This window comes from Eptesicus fuscus, chromosome 21 (genome assembly GCF_027574615.1).
Source record: "Eptesicus fuscus isolate TK198812 chromosome 21, DD_ASM_mEF_20220401, whole genome shotgun sequence".
Classification (NCBI taxonomy): Eukaryota; Metazoa; Chordata; class Mammalia; order Chiroptera; family Vespertilionidae; genus Eptesicus; species Eptesicus fuscus.
The window spans coordinates 44093395-44109030 of NC_072493.1; the positions used below are offsets into that span (position 1 = coordinate 44093395).

At 59.9% G+C, this 15636-nt stretch overlaps 1 protein-coding gene and 1 long non-coding RNA gene across 3 annotated transcripts; one reads left to right on the forward strand and one right to left on the reverse strand.

Annotated features, from left to right (window-relative positions):
* Nucleotides 1-9856: 9856 nt before the first annotated feature.
* Nucleotides 9857-10333, reverse strand: LOC114227344 (uncharacterized). Its single transcript, XR_003613387.2, has 3 exons — nucleotides 10218-10333; nucleotides 10081-10140; nucleotides 9857-9967 (listed from the first exon to the last, which is right to left on the reverse strand). It is a non-coding gene; the product is annotated as an uncharacterized LOC114227344 (long non-coding RNA).
* A 343-nt stretch (nucleotides 10334-10676) lies between these two features.
* ACP4 (acid phosphatase 4) lies at nucleotides 10677-15196 on the forward strand. Of its 2 annotated transcripts, none has more exons than XM_008154319.3 (11): nucleotides 10677-10932; nucleotides 11008-11112; nucleotides 11184-11270; nucleotides 12135-12281; nucleotides 12535-12633; nucleotides 12708-12803; nucleotides 13476-13608; nucleotides 13692-13774; nucleotides 14430-14560; nucleotides 14771-14949; nucleotides 15027-15196. In XM_008154319.3, the coding sequence occupies exons 1-11, from the start codon at nucleotides 10828-10830 to the stop codon at nucleotides 15140-15142; spliced, it is 1281 nt and encodes a 426-aa protein (XP_008152541.1). In that variant the 5' UTR covers nucleotides 10677-10827; the 3' UTR covers nucleotides 15143-15196. The 2 variants fall into 2 exon arrangements, with proteins under 2 accessions (XP_008152541.1, XP_054566125.1); XM_054710150.1 differs by having other exon boundaries at nucleotides 14457-14560.
* Nucleotides 15197-15636: the final 440 nt, after the last annotated feature.

The following is a 15636-nucleotide window of genomic DNA, read 5'->3' on the forward strand; positions in this document are numbered from 1 at the left end:
CCCCTACTGGGGATCGAGCCCACTACCCGGGCATGTGCCCTTGGCCGGAATCGAACCTGGGACCCCTCAATCTGCAGGCCAACACTCTATCCACTGAGCCAAACCAGCCGGGACACCTTCCCTTTTGAAAGACAGCTTTGCTGGGTATAGGATTCTTGGTTGGCACTTAAAAAAAACAACACCTCACCCGAGGATATTTTTCCATTGATTTTAGAGAGAGTGAGTGGAAGAGAGAGGGAAAGAGAGAGAGAAACTCAATGTGAGAGAAACACATCAATTGGTTGCCTCCTCACAAGCCCTGACCAGGGCCTGGGCCAGGGAGGAGCCTGCAACCAAGGTCCGTGCCCTTGACCGGAATCGACCCCGGGACCCTTCAGTCTGCAGGCCGACGCTCTATCCACTGAGCCAAACCGGCTAGGGTGGCACTTTTATTCCACTATGTTATGCCACTGCCTTCTGGTCTCCTTCCTTTTGGCTGAGAAGCCAGCTCTGTATTTTACTGGGGTTTCTTTGCAAGTGAAAAGGCATTTCTTTCTTTCTTCTTTCAAGATTACCTCCTTGTCCTTGACTTCCAACATTTAAAAATATATATATAAATATATATATATATATATATATATATTAATTTCAGAGAGGAAGGGAGAGGGAGAGAGAGATGGAAACATCAACGAGGACAGAGAATCATCGATCGGCTGCCTCCTGCACACCCCCCACTGGGGATCGAGCCTGCAACCGTTGCATATGCCCTTGACCAGAATCGAACCCGGGACCCTTCAACCCGCAGGCCGACGCTGTATCCACTGAGCCAAACCGGCTAGGGTGACTTTCAACCTTTTTACTAGGATGTGTCTGGTTGTGGGTCTGCTTATGTTTACGCTATTGGAGTTCATTGAGCTTCCTAGATGTGTCGGTTAGTGGGAAGTTTCAGCCATTACTTACTCATTTTCCCCCCGTTCTTTTCGCTCCCTCCTCTCCTGGTCCATCCCTGATGCCTGTGGTGGTCTGTGTAATGGTGTCAACAACAGTCATAGTCTCTGCCAGAGACTTTCTATATTTGGGTTCAATATTTAAAAACACAGAATGGCTAGTGGGGGGAGAATTGCCTATTCATCATGCCAATTCTTTTGGCTTGCCTGTGTTTCAGAATACTTAAAGTAAAAAGGGCACAAGGGAATATTTTTTTTGGGGGGGTGGTGGTTACACAATGCATGCATTTGTCAAAACCCCAGCACGGCAAGCGAAACGTGTGAATTCTTCTGTCTCCAGGAAATGCCTTCCTGTTAAAAAACACTTAAAGCCATTCTTTTCCCTTCCTTCTCACACTCAGGATACAGATTTGACAGCCTTACATTTAAAAGCTCTGTGTATAAAGCAACAACTCAAGCTAAAATGAAAAGGGAAGATCTAGACTCAGGAAAAAAACTGTACCTCGTGGGACAAGCAACCTCATCATGTAAAGTGACAGAAAAGGGAACAAAACTCTCGGATTCCAGGAGGCGGGTGGGGAAAAAGAAGGGAAGAGATGGTTCGTGAGACAGGGGAGGGAATGAGCAGCTGACGGTTTTAGGAAGACAGCTCGTCACCCAGGACATCACAACCATTCCAACAAGTCCATCACCAGGGGGCACTTTTCACAAGAAGAGCCAGAGCCGCGTGGCCGGTGTGGCTCAGTGGTTGAGCGACAACCTATAAACCAGGAGATCCCAGTTCAATTCCTGGTCAGGGCACATGCCGGGGTCTTGATTGGTGGTGGTGGTGGTGGAGGGGGTGGTGGTGGTGGTGGAGGAGGAGGAGGGGGTGTGCAGGAAGCAGCCGATTGATATTTCTCTCTCATCGATGTTTCTCTCTCTCTCTTCTTCTCCCTTCCTCTCTCTAAAATCAATAAAAATAGCCCTAGCTGGTTTGGCTCAGTGGATAGAGCATCAGCCTGTGACTGGAGGGTCCTGGGTTCCATTCCCACCAAGAGCACATGCCCGGGTTGTGCGCTCGATCCCCAGTAGGGGGCGTGCAGGAGGCAGCCGATCAATGATTCTCTCTCATCATTGATGTTTCTATCTCTCTCTCCCTCTCTGAAATCAATCAATAAATATATTTTTTAAAAATGACTTGAAAGACGAAATTCAGTGTCCCTACATAAAGTGTTATTGGCAACAGCCACGCCCACTCCCCCCGCCCCTCTCCGTGTCACCGCTTCTCAGGACGCAGAGCTGGGTGCGGCGGGGCTGGCGGAGGCGCAGGACCCTCCGACGCTGCCCGTCCTCTGGGCTCCCTTCTCCTCAGCAGCTGCTCAGCCTTCCCTCCAGGTCTTCATTGGCCGGGATTTCCAAGAACAGTTCTTCCAGCCTCTGCCTTCTGCCCAGGCCGGGCCCGAGGTGAGGCGGGGCTCCTCAGTCACCCGATTCCGAGCTGAAGAGCCCAGGGGATGATGGGAACGGTAAAGTTTGCAGCCTCTTCCCTGGGCGGCTGCACCGCCCGCTCAACCCCGCCTCTTCCTTCAGGACGTCTTCCGGCCCGGCCTCATCTCAGTCGCTCCGCGGGAGACACCGGGCTATTTCCCCGTGTTCCTCCTCTCCTTCCTTCCCAGGGAGACTTCTGTCTGTTTTATTATTATTATTACTAGTGGCCCGGTGCACGAAATGAGTACACGGGGGTGGCGGGGTGTCCCTCAGCCTGGCCTGCACCCTCTCCAATCTGGGACCCCTCAAGGGACATCCCTCTCACAATCCGGGGCCGCTGGCTCCTAACCCCTCACCTGCCTGCCTGCCTGAGCGCCCCTAACCACTCTGCCTGCCGGTCTGCTCCCCCTTCCCCCCTGCCAGCCTGCTCACCCCCAACTGCTCCCTCTGCCGGCCTGATCGCCCCCAACTGCCCTCCCGTCCTGGCCTGATCGCCCCAACCGCCTCTGCCTCAGCCCTGCCACCATGGCTTTGTCCAGAAGGACGTCGGGAAGGTCTCCTGGTCTAATTAGCATATTACCCTTTTATTAGTATACATTATTTTAAATATAGTTTTATTGACTTCAGAGAGGAACGGAGAGGGAGAGAGAGATAGAAACATCAATGATGAGAGAGAATCATGGATCGGCTGCCTCCCGCACGCCCCCCACTGGGGACTGAGCCCACAACCAGGGCATGTGCCCTGACCAGGAATCAAACCTGTGACCTCCTGGTTCATAGGCCGATGCTCAACCACTGAGCCACGCTGGCCCTGCGTACCTCAGATTCTTACTGGGCCGAAGAGGGACTGAAAACCCTCTCTGATAAGATTTCCCTAAGAACCAGGCCACTCACTCCTTCCATCATCAGACAAGGACCCTCCCGGGCATGGATCACATCCCCTGCACCTGGTCCCGTGCACCCAGTCCCGTGCGGAGCCTTATCACCGCGTGGGCTCCCGAAAGAGGCTTCGCACAATGACGCCCATTGTACAGAAGAGGCTCAGAGAGGTAAAGCCACCTCCCAGAGGTCACACAGCGAGTAAGTGGTCGTGGGGACTTGAATGGTCTCACCCCGCTCACCCACTCCGTCCTGGTTCGGGAAGGCCTGTCAGGGGAACCGCATGGTTCGAGGCCCTGGCATCAGAAAGACGGAGGGGAGGGGAGCCTACATTTGAGGGAAAAAGGAGGCCGACATTTCAAAAGTAGGGGTGACTTTCCAGGGGGCGGGGCAGACAGTCCTCATCCTTCAGATCCCACAGCCCCCACCTCCACGCGTACCCTGTGGCCAGCAGTGTCCACGGAGCACACGGACTCCACGGCCCCTGGGACCCACGGGGCCTGCCAGGAACGCAGCCATGGCCTCGAGCTCGCAGCCCCAGCCCCGGGGGAGACAGCCCCGACCTGCCGATCCCAGGAGACACTCCTCCCAGGCAGGAGGGCGGCCTCCCGCTCTTAATCAACAAGGAGGGAGGGAGGCGGAGCCCCGGCCGCGGGTGGATGTGCTCCCGGCGGTGGGAGACAGACAGACTGTCACCCAAGTGGGGAAACAGCTGTCAGGAGACAGCGCATCCCCCTCACCTGACACCTCTCCGCGGCTCCCGGCCCTCCCTGCCGGCTGCAGGCTCCGTTCCTGGGGTCTGAGCACCCACCTCTCCGACCCTCCTGCCGGCGGGGGGGGGGGGGGGACCTGCCTGCCCAGGTCCCGGCCGGGTCCATGTCAGGGTCGGACTCTATCCCGGGAGCTCGGCTTATCGGGTCCCCGGCCTTGTTCGGTGAATAAAACGAAGAGGGGCGGAGCGGCAGCCTAACAGCCTCGTCCGTTCCATTTGCTCTGTGGGCGCCCCCCCCCAATCCTGGGACACGTCCTGTGGCGAGTGGGTGCCGTCCTCCCCCCAGTCTCAGGCTGACCTGACCGAGGACTGGGTTTAGGGTGTTAGTCACGTCCTCCTGTGAGGCTCCTGTGGTGATGACACTGGGGACCCCGGGGGACCCAGACCCAGACTCTAATCCGCAGGAGGCCCCGGCGATGGACAGGGAGGGGGTCGCGGCTGGGACGGAGCAGGTGGGCGGGCCGAGCTCCAGGGGACGCGGCGGGAGGTCGAGTTGAGGGCTTTGATGGGCCTCAGTGAAAGGCCAGGCGGAGGGGCTGGGACTTTGTCCAGGGGCAGTGGGGAGCCACGGCAGGTGTGTGAGCAGGGGAGGGGCGGGCTCAATGCCAAGTGAGGGAGAACGGTGGGGGAGGGGGCGCAGGCCAGGCCAGAAGGGGCCGGAGGGAGTGATGGGAGGGAGAGGCGGGGAGTGAGCGTCTCTAAACCAGGACCCCCTCTCCTCCTCCCTCACCGAGCCCCCCGCCCTGTTGGACACACTGAGGCCCACAGGAGCCTCAGGGCAAGGAGGGCAGAGCCCGGCACCCACTTCCCCTCAGGGCTCCCAGGGAGCTGCCCCACTTGTCCGGCCTGGCACTGAGCCCGCTGGTGTTCGGCTTTGGGGTGCCCCTGGGGTCCGGGGCGCCCTGCACAGCCTCCTGCAGGCCCAGCTGCGCCGGGCCGGGCTCACGGGGAGGCCCCCGCTGGGGGCGCTGCCCGGGGCCTCGGGGGCCCCGCTCTTCCTCCGCTGGCTCCCCTTCCACCTGCTGCTGCTGAGGCTGCTGGGGGCGCGGGAGGCCCGGCCGGACCTGGCCGAGGTCTGGGTGCTGCTCAGACCCCTGGGGCTCGCCCTGGCGGGGGCCAGCGGCTGCCTCAACCCCGGCTCCATGTGTGCGGGGACCAGGCCTTCCGGCAGCGGCTGTGGGGGACCCTCTGGTCTTGCCCAGGGAAAGGTTTGGGGCGGAGACAGGGGGGGTCGGGCGATGGGAATGCAGGTCCAACCTTCCTGCCAGGACCTGAGGGGGGGGCAGTGAGGGGAGGGGGGCAGTGAGGGGAGGGAGGGAGAAGGTGAGACTAGATGTGGATGTGGTGAGAGGTGGTGAGGAGAAGCAGGGGTGGGAGGGGACCTGGATGGAAGGAGACAGAGACCAGATGGAGGGGGACAGGGACCCAGAGGGAGGGGGCAGGGACCCAGATGGAGGGGGACAGGGACCCAGATGGAGGGGGACAGGGATCCAGTGGAGGGGGACAGGGACCCAGATGGAGGGGGACAGGGACCCAGATGGAGGGGGACAGGGATCCAGTGGAGGGGGACAGGGACCCAGATGGAGGGGGACAGGGACCCAGATGGAGGGGGACAGGGATCCAGTGGAGGGGGACAGGGACCCAGTGGAGGGGGACAGGGACCCAGAAGAGAGCAGGCGAAGTGGAAGAGGAGGTGCTGGGGGAGCAGTGGGTGATGCAGACGGGATGGGATCCTGCAGCCCCGAGGCCGAGGCCGCACGGGGAGGGGGTGAGACGGTCCGGCTGCCGGGAGGGACCACCTGGGAGATGAAACGGAGGCCCAGTGAGAGACGGAAACTGGGAGGCCCCGGACAGATGGACGAAGTTGGCATTGGGCCGAAGCCGAGGAGGAGGAGGAGGGGGGGGGGGGGAGGAGAGACAGATGGACGGACGGACAGACGGACAGTGAGTGACACAGCCCAGCGAGAGACGGAGAGCCGCGGCCGGATCTAAGATGGGAATGCAGACATGGGATGGGAATTGGGACCAGGCTCACAGCCCACCCGGGACTCGCTCAACTCCCTAAAACCGAGGGTCCCCGCACCCCGGACGCCTCGCTGGGCCTCCAGCTTCCCGGGGGCCCCAGGGCCTTCGTCCACACCCGGCTTCTCTGTGCCCCCAGCCAGCCCTGCTCTGGGAACCCCGTTGCCTTTCGAGTTCCAACGCCCAAATGTTCCCAAATTAAAGGTTCATTTTTGCTCCACGTTCTGACTTTTCCAACGTGTCCCCGGAGCGAGCTCAGAAACCTGCCGCTTTCTGTCCTCGGAAACCGCGGCAGCAACGCCCTGGACCTGCGGCTCCTGGGGCCTCCGGGGAGTCTTTACCGTTCTCCGCGGCCAGGCCCCGCCGGGCCCCGTGGGTTTGGTGGCCAGGGCGGGCCGGGCGTGGGGAGTTCCAAAGGCCCCAGGGAGCCCGCGCCGAGCCGAGCCCCATCCGTCTCCACGGCCTGTGGCTGTGGACCTGCAGCCGCAGCTCCCGGGGCCCAGCACTAAGTGCTCGGAAGGCCCAGGGGACGCCAAGACCCAGCTCTTTGCCAACAAATCGTTTTATAAACGCGACAGCCGAGATTCACGCTGCGGGTCCGGTCCAGCAGGAGTCTGATTCGATTCCGGGTCTTCCCCCCTCCCCTCCCCCCAGTTATAGCCACTGAAGATAGAGGGGGGAGTAGTGGGGGGGAGGTATATGTGATAGGGAGGGGTTTCCCAGGAAGCCTTCTGGAAGGGCTGACACAGAGCAGAGGTGGAAAAGGACACTCGCGGCAGAGGGCACAGCATGTGCAAAGTCAATGGGGCATGGCATTTACAAAAACAAAACCCTCTCTCAGTTACCGGTGGTTAAGGAGATGGATGAATTAAAAAAATATATATATGTGTGGGGTTTTTTTAAATTGATTTTTTACAGAGAGGAAGGGAGAGGGAGAGAGAGTTAGAAGCATCCATGAGAGAGAAACATCAATCAGCTGCCTCCTTCAAAATAAGATATGTGCAGTGTGCATAGGAATTTGCACACTCCCTACTGGGGATGTGTCTGTAACCAAGGTACATGCCCTTGACCGGAATCAAACACGGGACCCTTGAGTCTGCAGGCCGACGCTCTATCCACTGAGCCAAACCGGTTAGGGCAAAAAATATATATATTTTTTTAATTGATTTCAGAGAGTAAGGGAGAGGGAGAGAGAGAGAGAGAGAGAAACATCAATGATGAGAGAGAATTATTGATCGGCTGCCTCCTGCACGCCCCTTCCCCCCAACTGGGGATTGAGCCCGCAACCTGGGCAGGCGCCCTGACCTGAATTGAACCATGACCTGGTTCATAGGTCTCGGCTCAGGCGCTGAGCCACGCCGGCCGGGCCGGACGCAGGTTTTTAAAGAGGAAGACTGGGGAAGCCGGTGCCCACAGCCTTCAGTGCCGGCCGAGGGGCTGTGACAGGGAGGAGAGGGTCCACTTTGGGTGTAGAGAGACCCCTGTGAGGGGTGGAGGATAGAAATCGGGGGCTGGATCCCGGCCGGCGTGGCTCTGTGGTTGAGCACTGACCTATGTAGGAACCAGGAGGTCTCAGTTCGATTCCCGGTCAGGGCACAGGCCCGGGTTGCAGGCTCCATCCCCGGTGTGGGGCATGCAGGAGGCAGCCGATCAGTGATTCTCTCTCATCATTGGTGTTTCTCTTTCTCCCTCTCCCAAATCAATAAAAATATATTTTAAAAAAGAAAGAAAAAGGGGGTTGGGCCCTAAACGGTTTGGCTCAGTGGATAGAGTGTCGGCCTGCGGACTGAAGGGTCCCGGGTTCGATTCCGGTCAAGGGCATGTGCCTTGGTTGCGGGCACATCCCCAGTGGGGAGTGTGCAGGAGGCAGCTGATCAATGTCTCTCTCTCATCGATGTTTCTAACTCTCTCTCCCTCTCCCTTCCTCTCTGTAAAAAATATCAATAAAAAATATTTTTGGGGGGAGGGTAGGGAAAGGTGGGGGTAAAGGGGGAGATCAACCAAAGGACTTGTGTGCAGACATATGAGCCCAACCAGCGGTTAAGGACAACAGGGGGGTGGGGGCATGTGTGGGGAGGGGGGTGGGATGGAAATGGGGGGACGAGGACAAATATGTGATACCTTAATCAATAAAGAAATTTAAAAAATATATTTTTTAAAAAGGGGGTTGGGGCGAGGGTCCAAGGTAGGCCAGCCAGGGAAGTGTGGGGGTGGAAGCAGCGAGGACACCCCCCCCCCCCCCCACCACACACACACACAACACACACACACACACACACACACACACACACACTTCCCCAGCCTCCAAGTATTGGTTTTGCGGAACCCGCTTCCCTCCTGGAACGGACTCATTTCTGACTGGGAAGATGGCCCAACACTACCCCTATGTGGTGACTCCGAGTATTGCAGCCAAGACTCAATAAGTAAGACTGGCAACCAGGACGCCTGAGCGTTCAAGGGGGCGCAAGTACCAAGTGAGCGGAACCATTGGCCCACAGTGTGGGCGATCCCCAGCCCACGTGGTCCTTTCCCGGGAAGCCCAGCATGTCTGGCCATCCTATGAAGAGGCCGCCTTCTCCGATTTCCAGTTGAAATGCAATCGTTTCTTTTCGGATGAGAAAGTGGCGAAAGCTCAACCAGAGGCTGAGGCAGGGGTCCTCAAACTTTTTAAACAGGGGGCCAGTTCACTGTCCCTCAGACCGTGGGAGGGCCGGACTATAGTTTAAAAAAAACTATGAACAAATTCCTATGCACACTGCACATATCTTATTTTGAAGTAAAAAAACAAAACGGCAAAAACACCCTCATGTGGCCCGCGGGCCGTAGTTTGAGGACCCCCTGGCTGAGGTATCACCCAGGCAAGCCACGTGCTGGGGATGGAGGCGGGGCTGGAGGAGCCCGGGACTGACTCTGTCCTGGGCATCCCGACACTTCGGGAGGAAGGGGCATTGCCGGTGGGTTTTGAAGGTTGAATACAAGTTTGCTAAGGGAAGAAAAGACGTATTGCTATAATGTAACAAAAGAGATGATGACTGCAGGCGCTTGGACGCTTACGATGCTCGTCTTCGGTCTCGGGCTGTCCCTGCAGTGGCCTTCTGGGTCCAGAGGACATCTTTGTCCGATAAGAAAACCGGGGCTCAGAGAGAAGAAATGAAATCTGCTGTACAGAGCGGTCTGTGTTGGTACCGAGTGGCCAATCAGCCCTGCTCTCTCTCTCCTCTGTGCTCTTGCACCCAAAGGTGGAATAAATGCTCCCTCTCTAAACACTCCTGACAGACTCCTACTCACCCCTCAAAACCCAGCTCAAATTCTGGGCCCCTACCCTCAAATCTGAGAATATGGGCCCCCAGCCCCTCCTCCCTCAGCCCCAGGAGTCCAGGCCCCCAGCCCCTCCTCCCCCAGCCCCTCCTCCCCCAGCCCCAGGAGTCCAGGCCCCCAGCCCCTCCTCCCTCAGACCCAGGAGTCCAGGCCCCCAGCCCCTCCTCCCTCAGACCCAGGAGTCCAGGCCCCCAGCCCCTCCTCCCTCAGACCCAGGGGGCCAGGCCCCCAGGCCCTCCTCCCTCAGACCCAGGAGTCCAGGCCCCCAGCCCCTCCTCCCTCAGACCCAGGAGTCCAGGCCCCCAGCCCCTCCTCCCTCAGCCCCAGGGGTCCAGGCCCCCAGCCCCTCCTCCCTCAGACCCAGGAGTCCAGGCCCCAGTCCCTCCTCCCTCGTTCCCTCCTCCCTCAGACCCAGAGGCCTGGCCCCGGGACAGAGCCGCTGAGGTGTTGGGACTGGGACGGAGCTGGCTGTGCTGACTCAGTCACATTTATTAGGTCTCAGAGGCCAGAGTCATGGTCGGGGCAGAGGCAGGGCTCTTGGATTAAGCTGTCCTGTGTCTTCTCTTTCTCATCGCTGAGCCTACGAGAGGAGGAGAGACAGACAGGCATGCAGGGACGCGGGAGAGGGGAGGCCAGGACGCGGGCACGGGGACCCGCTGACAGAGCCGCCCGCCGCCTCCGCCCCGCGCTCACCTTGTTGAAGAAGTAGATGGAGGCCAGGATGGTGAACACGGCGATGGCCAGTGTCACGTTCTGTGGGGAGCGGGAGGTCAGGACCCAGCCCCTCCCGCCCCGCCCCGCCCTCCCCGTCCCACCGGACCCGCCCTCACTTCTTGAAAGTTCATGGCCATGAGTCCTCGGTGCAAGGTTGCTTGACCTCCCTCTGCTGCTCTTGGGCCTCTGAGGGGGAGAGGGGAGGTCAGCCAGTCACCAGAACCTGAGAGGGTTGTCTAGGAGACCAGAATGGTGGCCATGGTGATGGGGAAGGGCATTCTGGGTAGAGGGGCCATTGGGGCAGAGGCTTGGGGGGCCAGGAATGTCCTATGGGGGCCCGGCTGGTGTGGCTCAGTGGTTGAGTGTCGACCTATGAACCAGGAGGTCGCGGTTCGATTCCCGGTCAAGGGCACATGCCCGGGTTGCAGGCTCCATCCCCGGTGTGGGGCGTGCAGGAGGCAGTGGGTCAATGATTCTCTCTCATCATTGATGTTTCTCTCTCTCCTCTCCCTTCCTCTCTGATATCAAGCAAGTATATTAAAAAAAAAAAAAGAGGAAAAAGAAAAGAAAAGAATGCCCCATGGGGTAACCTGAGGCTGGCTAAGGCCGGGGGAGCCGGCTGCTGGGGAGCGTGCCGGGACCTGCTCTGGTGCGGCGCTGGGAGGTAATGGGCAGGTGGGGCTGTGCACAGACGGCCGGCTGAGCTCAGCGTCTGGCTGTGTGGACATGGCCGGGCCGGGGTTTCGGGGCCACCCCATCGGACCTCTCCTGCTCCTGCTGCTGCTCCTGCCCCAGGCCCTGGCGGAAGGACCCTTGGTGTTCGTGGCTGTGGTGAGGTGCCCCCACCCCGGCCCGGTCCCCGCCCCCCCCGCCCCCAGGCCGGCCCTGACTAGGTCCCCTCCCCAGGTGTTCCGCCACGGTGACCGGGCCCCGCTGGCCTCCTACCCCACCGACCCGCACAAGGAGGCCGTGTCCGCCCTGTGGCCGCGCGGCCTGGGCCAGCTGACCTCGGTGAGGAGCTGGGGTGGGTGTGAGCGGTGCGGCCGGGCGGGGAGGGGTCTGCTGAGCCTCTCTGTCCCCAGGAGGGGGTCCGCCAGCAGCTGGAGCTGGGCCGCTTCCTGAGGAGTCGCTATGAGGCCTTTCTGAGCCCCGAGTACCGGCGGGAGGAGGTACTGCCCTGTCGACCTTCCCCTGGCCCCTGACCTCCCACCTCTGACCCCTGCTGACTCCCATGCTCTCCTTGGGCCTCCACCTCTGGCCTTTGATCCCCATCAACTTGATCTGCACCTATGTCTGACCTCTGATCTTGAATCATCGACTTCTGACCTCATCCCAATCTGAGTCACACCTTGACCTCTGACATCTGACCTCCATCAATTCTAGCTTTATTTTCTGGCCTTTACGTCTGTCTTCTCATTCTCACCAACACCAACCAGACCTGCTGACCTCCACCCTCTCACTCCAAAACTTGACCGATTCTGTCTTTAACCTTCATTGAATCAACTTGCCCTCCTGACCTCAAACCTTTGACCTCTACCCTTCACCAAATCTTTCTTTTCCTATCACCTCTTCTGTCTTCTGACATCCCCTAATTAATATCATTCCTCCTGACCTCTGACCTCTGATCCCTGATAGACATGTACTGAACTCTGACCCCGTGTCCTCCATCCCGCTCTCCTATTCTTGGCCTCCAGCTTCCATTCTGATCTTCCTTTTTGACTTTCAATGACTCGGCTGACCCCCTTAATCCTACACACCCACCCAGTCTCTGACCTCCAACCCGGCTGTTCCTGCCATTGACCTCTGACCCTTGATCCCAACTTCTGACCTCCAACCCAGCTGCTCCTGCCATTGACCTCTGACCCTTGATCCCAACTTCCAACATTGAAGTTCAGACATTCAAATCTGACCTGATGTTTTGACTCCTGCCCCCTTTCAACTCCAAAGCGAATCCAAAGCTTTGCGGCTAACCTCTGACCCCGACTGTGGTCCCCTTGTGACCGTCGCCCCCTCGCCTGCCCCTCCCGCCCCAGGTGTATGTCCGCAGCACAGACTTTGACCGGACGCTGGAGAGCGCTCAGGCCAACCTGGCGGGGCTGTTCCCCGAGGCCGGCCCGGGGCGCCCTGAGGCCGCCTGGAGGCCCATCCCTGTGCACACGGTGCCGGTCACTGAGGACAAGGTCAGGGGGTCGGCCAGGCCAGGGTGGGAGGCGTGGAGAGAGGCGGAGGCCCCGAGGAGAGGAGGTGCCGGGCTTGGCGGGCGGCTCCCGGGAGCCTGAGTGGGAGCAGCAGGAGCTCCGGGGGCAGAGTTGTCCGGGTGGGTGAGCCGTGTCCCCGTGCTGCGCAGCCAGGCCTGGGAGAGACAGGGCCACGGCCCCGACTCCCCCACCCCCAGCCATGCTGCTGTCCTCTCTGAGCCTCAGTTTCCCCCAGCTGCTGAGGTTCCCCACGCGCAGCTGTCCCCGATACCACGAGCTGCTGCGGGAGGCCACGGAGGCCGCCGAGTACCAGACGGCGCTGGAGGGCTGGACGGTGAGAGGGCCGGTGGGACGGGGCGGGGAGCGGGCGTGGCGGCCCTCCAGACTCACCGGGCCCCGTCCATCCAGGACTTCCTGGCTCACCTGGAGAACTGCACGGGGCTGTCCCTGGTTGGGGAGCCGCTCCGCAGGGCATGGAAGGTTCTGGACACACTGATGTGCCAGGTGAGCTTCCACCCAGCCAAGTGGCTAAGGCAAGCGGAGTTCAAATCCCAGCTTTGCAGCCCAATACCCATGTTCCTGCAGGCTAGTCACTCAGGCCTCAGTGCCTCAGTTTCTCCATGTGCACCATGGGGCTGGGGACACCGAGTGAACACCTGGGGTTGCTGTGAAGATCAAAATGGGTCAATCCATGCAACGTGCCACACTCAGGTTCAAGGCTACGTGTTGGCAATTCCTCTTTGTGGTTGTCATCCCCGGCGTGGCCTGGTGCTTAGGCCTGGCTTCCCCCACTTGCTGGGAATGTTCCCAACCGCACGGTGGGACTAGCAATGTGTGCGATTAGGGGGCTGCCCCAGACCCTACGGGATGCTAGGAGGTATGTGGTTACCGGCACCATGAGACGGGGCCAACCTCCCAAATGGCTGAATTCCGGAACACCTCTGGCCCCAAGGTCTCAGGTAAAGGCTGCCGGGCTGCGGGGTGATGGTGATTACTAGAAAGAATCGCTATTGCCCAAGCCACCACTTCCTGACCCGGCCAGCCCCAGCCCGTGCAGGGTTCAGATGGGGGTGGAGAGAGGATCGCAGGAACAAGCACAGGCACTGGGAGGGCGAGGGGACCCCGAAGAGCTCAGGACATCCGGTCGCATTGTCCTCTCTCCCCGTCTCTCCCCAGCGAGCCCACGGTCTCCCCCTCCCGTCCTGGGCCTCCCCGGATGTCCTGCAGACACTAGCCCGGATCTCAGCTCTGGACATTGGGGCCCACGTGGGCCCACCCCGGGCAGCAGAGAAGGCCCAGCTGACAGGGGGTGAGGTGTGGGGCTGGTGTGGGGCGGGGGCGGCCGGGCACCTCCCTCTGGGGGTTCTCAGCACCCTGGTCTTGCCCCCTCAGGGATCCTGCTGGATTCCATCCTTGCTAACTTCTCTCGGGTCCAGCGCCTGGGGCTGCCCCTCAAGATGGTGATGTACTCGGCTGTGAGTCTTTGGCCAGGGAGGCGGCGAGGGCACAGGGATGAGGGGGATGGCCGTTGGGGTGAGGAAGAGCCAGTGGTCTCGATGGAACCTCAGCACTGCCTTGGGTAACTCACAGCTGCAGACATATCACTAGAGGTATAGCGTCTGGAAGGAGGGAGGAGATGGTGTTCTGAGAAAGAATTCAGCTCCTCTAGGGGGACAGGCTGTTGGATTGAGCTGTCCAATCATATTTTGCATCCATTTGACCAATGTGTTTTTTTAAAAAAAATATTTTTATTGATTTCAGAGAGGAAGAGGGAGAGATAGAAACATCAATGATGAGAGAGAATCATTGATCGGCTGCCTCCTGCACGCCCCACACTGGGGATCAAGCCCACAACCTGGGTATGTGCCCTTGAACCAGAATCGAACCTCGACCACGTGGTTCACAGGTCGATGCTCAACTACTGAGCCACCGGCAGGGCCATGTGACCAATCTGTATTAAATGATCCCCTGTAACGGGTGGGACTGCCTCCAGGTGAGCAGATTTGGGGGCTGGGATTCTAAGGGGCCTGGGGACAGCTGGGAGGCAGCTGGATGCAGGAGTCTAGAGCGCAGGGAAAGAGGTCGCCAGGGGAGGAGGGAGGAGCCAGCTCAGCCCTGATGTGCCTGCAGCACGACAGCACCCTGCTGGCCCTCCAGGGGGCCCTGGGCCTCTACGACGGGCACACCCCGCCCTACGCTGCCTGCCTGGGCTTCGAGTTCCGGAGGCGTCTGGGGGACCTCGACGAGGACGACGATGCAGGGTGAGGAGGGGGGCGCCTGGGAATGGGCGGGTAGAGCTGTCAAGAGGAGGGATGGTGGCGGGCAGAGGACCGCCCAGGCACGGGCCTGGAGGGGGCGTTGGCCAGGGAGGCCATCAGGAGGGTGACAGGCGGCCAGGAGCCCAGCTCCTCCGCTCACACGCTCTTGTCTAGATTTGGGGTCAGTGGCTGCCACGCCTGCTCTCTCTGCAGGAATGTCACCATCTCCCTCTTCTACCGCAACGACTCCACCGGCCTGCCCCTGAGCCTCAGCCTCCCAGGGTGCCCAGCCCCCTGCCCACTAGGCCGCTTCCGCCAGCTGACCGCCCCGGCCCGGCCCCCAGCTCACGGGGTCCCCTGCCACGGCGCCCGTGAGCCTGCCACTCCCACGGGTGAGGCCCTTGGTGTTGGGTGGGAATAGGAGGGTTCCAGTCCTGACCCTGAGACTCACCCCTCGTTCTCCCCGCAGCCACCATGGTGCCCCTGTTGGCTGGGGCTGTGGCCATGCTGGCGGCGCTCTGCACAGGGCTGGGGCTGCTGGCCTGGAGACCCGGCTGCCTGCGGGCCTGGGGAGACCCTGTGTGAGCCACGGAACGGGGCACCCCTCCCCACCGCTGACCCTGGACCCCAACATGTGCACTCACCCGCTGTACCAGCTTCTGTGACTTTCTGTGTGCGTGTGTGTTGGGGGGGGTGGGCGGATGGACACACAGGGCACCCAGGCCTGGAAGTCACAAGTGGTTGTGTGCACACACATGTACATGCATAGATGTCTGAATGTTTCTGCACTTTATATGTGCAGACTTTCTGCATGTGATGGCACACCTCTGCATGTTGACAGGCCCCTATGCACACATGCAGTCTGTGTTGGTATGTGTGTAGGTGCCTCTAGGGGCGTACTGATGTGTTTCTCTACATGCATGATGGCATGTGGTGGGTATGCTGGGATGGTATTAGTAGGTATGGCACATGTGGTGTGAGAAACAAGGCTGAGTCCTTAGACTTGATGTCCACGAGACAAGTGGCACCTCCAGCCCTCTGAGCTCCTGGGGTGGGGTCAGGCCTGTCTTGTATCTGGA

Excerpts from the sequence above, each read along its gene's own strand:
- ACP4 (XM_008154319.3), top strand. The coding sequence starts at position 10,828 with ATGGCCGGGCCGGGGTTTCGGGGCCACCCCATCGGACCTCTCCTGCTC. Across the intron at positions 12,804-13,475 it reads TGGACACACTGATGTGCCAG|CGAGCCCACGGTCTCCCCCT; the intron begins GTGAGCTTCCAC and ends GTCTCTCCCCAG. Across the intron at positions 13,609-13,691 it reads GAAGGCCCAGCTGACAGGGG|GGATCCTGCTGGATTCCATC; the intron begins GTGAGGTGTGGG and ends TTGCCCCCTCAG.